This window comes from Centruroides sculpturatus, unplaced genomic scaffold (assembly GCF_000671375.1).
Source record: "Centruroides sculpturatus isolate CEXI.00-Female unplaced genomic scaffold, Cexi_2.0 scaffold4583, whole genome shotgun sequence".
In the NCBI taxonomy this organism is placed as follows: domain Eukaryota; kingdom Metazoa; phylum Arthropoda; class Arachnida; order Scorpiones; family Buthidae; genus Centruroides; species Centruroides sculpturatus.
The window spans coordinates 1-6310 of NW_019388669.1; the positions used below are offsets into that span (position 1 = coordinate 1).

General features: G+C 28.9%; 1 protein-coding gene across 1 annotated transcript; it reads left to right on the plus strand.

The window, feature by feature from the left end:
• Nucleotides 1-1517: 1517 nt before the first annotated feature.
• Nucleotides 1518-3959, plus strand: LOC111617032 (ABC transporter C family member 6-like; the record flags this gene model as incomplete). The annotated part of the gene is made up of 4 exons (XM_023358372.1): nucleotides 1518-1604; nucleotides 1668-1764; nucleotides 2316-2507; nucleotides 3784-3959. Coding segments are annotated over 4 exons (552 nt in total), but the record flags the coding sequence as incomplete, so codon positions are not given.
• Between the last annotated feature and the right edge of the window lie 2351 nt (nucleotides 3960-6310).

Consider the following 6310-nt stretch of genomic DNA (forward strand, 5'->3'; position numbering starts at 1 on the left):
TAGAATTACAGTTGTCTTTTGTTGTAATTCAGACAGTAATGATAAGAGCACTGCAAATGTTATTGGAAGATTAGCAAAGCTTCGTTGTGTTAAAATTTTGATGTTTTTATTCATTGCTACTAAAAACATAACAAAAAGAGATGGATTACACCCTACTTTTCCAATAATTTCTTGAAGATTTTAATAGGGATATGAAGAGAAAATTGTCATGTTCTGCTATGAGTTCATAATATACCCTGTCATTGGACAGCCAACGTGAGCAATGCGAAAATATAATTATTTTATTTTTTCAACCGATTTGCACGGGAATTTTGCAAAGTCGTGCAACTGGCATAATAAAAACTTCTAAATCTAACTGCAGATGCCACCAAGTAAGCAAAATTATCGAATGCATCAATGATTAAATTTCTATTGACATGTCTTTGAAATCTGCACTGCGGCTAATTAAAAAATCATCGGATTAAGTTAGATCCAAGACAATAAAAAACTATCGGCTGCATACTGTCCTATTCAGACAGAAAACACAAATTTTCGAGGATTAAAATTTTGTTGTTATAATGTTAGTTAGTGAATTTTTCAGATACCACATCCACAGTCGAACTTGCAGCTGAAGAACTGACAGAAATCGACTGTAAGAGGATAATTTTGTGGTGTTCGTTTCGGTAGAAATATTTAATTTTGTGATAAAAAAAATAGTCAACTGCAGAAATAAAACGAAGAAGACCACAGCATAAAAAATTCATTAGTATATCCCAAAGATGCTCACGCTTGTTTAGAGAAAATTTAGAGTAATCTGAAGGTACTGCACATGTATCCAATACACGTTCAACAGATACATGTCGATCATTGGATGCATTGGAGGAAATAATGTAACTGAAACAGCTTTATTAGCATTAAACAATAAATGTCATATAAATGAAGGAAAACTGATGGTTATTTTTATTATCTTTATATTTTTATGTGTATGCCGTTCTCTCAACTTTCCACCATTACCTGAAAACCATTGGTGGAGATTAACTATTTTTATAAGTGCAAACGTATGAGTATTATCCTAATGAATATATAATAGTTATAGTAAAATACATAGAGTTCAGTAAAATTTGAGTAATATTATATATACAGTACAGTGCATTTGAATTTAATTACTAAATCCTAGAAAGAAACATTACCTAAAAATGTACATAATGTTATATCTTAGTCAGTGATTCTTTTCATTTTAAAATGTTTCTATGGTGCTCTCATATTAGCTGTACAGTACATGGCAGAGAGTATGAATATTGTAAAATTATAAATTATAGTGTTCAAATAAAAACAAATATAATTAATGCCAGTTTAGATTCTTTACTTGTGGAGTATAAAAGCAGGTATGAATTTAAATAACATATACAATATCCTAGTTAATATACAAAAATCTGAAAAAATCAATATTAGGTTTTCTTCTATGCATGGATTATTTTTTACATTTGTTATACGTTTGTAATATCGTATTATTATTGTATTTTTGTTTGTATTCCTAGAGCACTATACCTAGATGCAGATATATTCCTCTTTGATGATCCATTAAGTGCTGTTGATGTTCCAGTGGCAAAACATATATTCGAAAAGTAAACGTCTAAGTATTACTTAGAAAGTAAATATACCGTATTTCAACTTTTCATTTATTTCAGATGTATAATAGAATATTTGAAAGACAAGATTTGCATTCTTGTTACGCATCAAATACACTTTTTAAACTCTGCAAGTAAAATTTTACTGTTAAATAAGGTGAATATATTGATTGTTTATTTAGTTTGGTTGTAAATTATGTGTGTATCGGCATTTACGTCAATATGTCGGAACAAAATATAGGCGAGCTACCAACAAAAACGATTTTTGAAATACAGTACACTTTTTTACAAAATGATCTTTATTTTAGTGTGGGATACATTATAATATGTATCTCACACTGAAATAAAGATCACTTTGATGTGTAAAATACTAGTTGTTGAGTCAATGGTTTAAATGTAAATATATGAATAATTAATTACCAGTGTTCATTAATTTTTATCATACTTCGATATTTGTGTATTAAAGAACAATTATTTTTATTCTGTATAGTAGTAAAAATAAAACAGGGATTGCATCCATCACAAATTAAAACATACATATGTAAATATAATGGTAATTACATATTTGTTACTAATAAATTTAATAAAAATAAGTAAGTACTTAATAATTTAACAAGAGATTTTTTAGGTTTATAAGTTTAACATAAAATTTTTATATAAAATATATAAAAACAATTATTTTATAGTATTATTATTATATTATTTCAGGGAAAATGTGAGTTTGCTGGCAATTACAAACAGATGGAAAACTCTAAAATGCTTAGAGGAATTTTGTCAAAGAAAGAAATAGCTGAAAATAGCAAGGATTTAGAAAATGTACTTTTTAATGGTGATGAAATAATTGAAACTACTGAATCTGATTTGATTGATGACATTGGAGATAATAACAGCAGCAATAAAGTAAGTTTGGTTTATTTGTTATTGGCAACGTTACACGTGAGCAATCAACCGAGGAGGAATGAATTCCAGTAAGAGTTTCGATAGAACAAGAGCATTTATGTAGTTGTTACAAATGTGAAAGAAAACCGGAAAAATTCATGTGTTCTGTTTATTGATGAAGTTGCAAACCCAAGATCATCTACCAATATCAGTTTTTTCTGAACTGTTTTCTGTATTTCAAATATTTTGTACAATTACCTGCAGAAATTAATGCGTAACGATTCGAAAACCCTTTATAAGTACACATACTGTCATCTAGCATGATGACGTCACTTTCTTAATTCCTCCAAGATTTTGCTAATTAACTAATTATAATTTAATGTAAGTTCTTCAATATAATAGTAAACTCTAATAATAGACTTTTCTTTTAGACAGAAAGTACTAATTCATGTGTCGCCATCTAGTGAAGAGAGAGACAAATAGACAGACAGAAATCCATTGCAATTTTATTTAATAAAATATCTGTAGGTTTGATTAGTGGTAAACATTCCGGGGATCATAAAGATGCTACAGTTAAAATTTAGTAATTATTGGTTCAGTAGTTTTCATGGTTAGTGGTTACAAACGAGAAATACGTTGTCTCTTTATATAGTAGTATAGATATAGATATAGCAGTTATCTGAATGAATAATTTTATATCAGAATAACCGAGATGTGTCAGTTACATTCCTTATATCTAAAAAAACTCAATTTTTCAATAACTTATGGAAAAATTCGAAAAATCTCAATGATTTTCTATCTATGAATTCCAGACAATGTGATACACGCATTTCCATTACATGTATCACCAAAGTTGACCGCGTGCAGTAAATTGTAACAAAAAGTGAAGGCACTGTACTTTCAATTGATTCATGCAATCATCGAAATTTTGTAAAATAACAATGTTGACAAATTATATCTTCACAAAAATAACAGACAATATATTTTATTTTCATATTTAATGCCTAGATTAATCTAAATTTATTTCAAATAGGCCATTGCAACTTTTTACTACGCGACTTTTTCTGGTTTAGTATAGTCTCGTGTCTTTCTTGCGGTCACATCATGATTAAAATTTTGAATGGCTTCCAATTTATCTATCTTAACTCCAGCGAGTAGGGTTTCAAGTAATATGAAAAATATTTCATTTTCAAAACAGAAAGATGTTTCTACTTCTTATTTATTTTCCTGGTAGTTATTAAAATTTTAACACAATTCAAAAAAGAATTTCTATAATTTTTGACATTATTTCCTGCAGAAATTTCAAGAGAACAAATTACCACGAGATGACGAAGGAGACGGAAAAGTAGAAATTTCAGTTTATAAAGCTTATTTGAATGCTGGTCCAGGTTTTTTCTTCAAGATTGTTATATTCATTATTCTAGTTGCATCTCAAGTTATTACAAGTGCCAGTGACTATTGGTTCTTCAAATGGTAGGTTATTCATAAAATCGTTATAACTTTTTTGCATGTGAATTTGTTATTTAAATAAAATGTTTAAAAACGTGCTACTATATATAAGTTATATTTATTTTAAAATGTCAGCAAGTTATTATGATGTTTCTATGCAAAAATATAAGGCTACCTCAATTTTCTGAAGTAATAATTTATTGCAGTTAAACAAATAGCGACAAAAATGAATAAAAGTGTAAAAGAATTATTTATTCTATTTACAATCAAAAATAAAAATCAAATGTATTACAATGATATGCCATCAGTTTATAGTGATATAGGTATAGGAGAAGGTGGTATTATGAAACTCCATTTTCATTACAGTGAATTGTAAACAAAATATCATAACTATGCCCACATATTTTGTGCGAAAAGTACTGGTAACTATTAAACTCAATGTTATTAATTGGATTTTTCGCTAGCATAACTATAAGTATGGTTTTTGAAAGCTTCTATAAAAAATGTCAAAAAGTAGTTTTTTTTAACTAAAATAGCTTCAGAATTTAACTAGATCTACTTATTTATAATTTTAGGTAACTATTTCTAATTTTGTTTTCATTCATCCATCACATACTTTTACAAAAATAATTCCATAATTTGAATTTCTGGGTAATACGGAACCTTACAGGAGTCGGGTTTCATATTAAAAGAACCAATGGGGTTTATATTTCACACTTCGCCATCTTGGGTTAACTTAAATTTTTTTGACACCAAAGTTTAAAAACGCAAACATCATGTGTACAGTGTACTCCTAGGCCTCTAAAACGGGGTACATGCACCAGGAACCTACAACTACATGATTTATATTTTAGAAGTGATTAAATTCATTTCCTATTCCAGAGTTTGGAAATGCAAAACACGCAAACGTCCTGTTTCACTGAGCGCAACCACATAACTGAAGTGGGAGGCGTCCTCCTCTTGCTATGGATGTCTGCCTAGTGCAGTTCAGCTACAATTTGCTAGAGTTCACATCTATTATCAGTCTGAAATGGAGGGGTTCCATAAAACCACCTTTCCTTTTTTAACTGGCAGAGAATATTTTTATAAATTACTCAAAAATGCTACTAGCCTTATTTTTGAGTAATTCATACAATCATTTACTATCACATATAACATTTCACTATAAACGGATAACAGCACTTTGTAACTTCGAACAGTGGCATATTTTATTGTATAGCGTTATTAATTGTTGTGATAATATATTAACAATGGGTACTTTCCTCTGTATGAGTGTGATTGAAACACGACACTCCCTGACAATGGAAGTTCTGATATTGCTATAGAAAAATAGCTGAAGAAAATTTTTTTCTCTAGTGTAATATTAATCTTGGTGTGCAATATGAAGAGAAACAAACAAGGCAGCTTTGAAATTAAAATTTCACAATGAAGCAGCAATCAATTAACCGACAAATATAAGCGACAAAACATTGTTATGTAAAGTAGCGCAAACGCCTGCTGTTATTGTACCCATCAAATCCACATTGCCTAAGATGGTAAAATTAACAACATATCTACTATTTAAATAAAAGAAAAGCAGGATCATATCTAAAATAACAACTAGTAAAATAACTGACATGGACCAAAGATAAATTGTCATAAAGACAGAAATGAAGTTAAGATTATTTAGACTAAGGAGAAAATTTTTATTTTTGATGGTTCCAAGAGTTGGACATTTTACTGCCTGGATTCCTGGTAAAAACAAATTTTTGCTTGCCCTAACCTCAACAAAAAATAGAATCAGTCAAGATATTGGTATGAATGAATGATCTTAAGAAATCAATTCATTGTTCATAAATGATTGAATGAATACATTCGAATATGAATATATCTTGAAGATATTTTCTGACATTTGGAGAAAAAGGTTTCTTGTCTATATTTCCAATTTTAACAGGATAGTGCACAATTCTATAATGAAAACTCTGCTTTTAAATAAGTACTGTATAAAGACTCTTGAATTATGAATTGACTTACCTATTCCCGTTATTTGAACTCGATAGAAAATTTATGCAATCTGATAATTAGGTATGTGTACACAGCAGGAAACAATGCCGAAATATTAAAGATGTCAAAGCTGCGATTGCCACTACATGGTTAAAAAATCTTGCTTACCCTATAAAAACGAATATTACAAAGTTATTTTGATAAATGATGGATTCACTGGCAATTAAATGTCATTGGTCGTATATTTTTGCAATACAATTATTTTTCAGTTTTTGAGTAAAAAATTTATATTTTCTATTTTTTTTAGTATAAATAAAACAAGCAATTAATTTAGACCAGCGTTTCTCAAAGTGGGCAATAACGCTACCTTGTTGGCAATGAATAAATCTAGG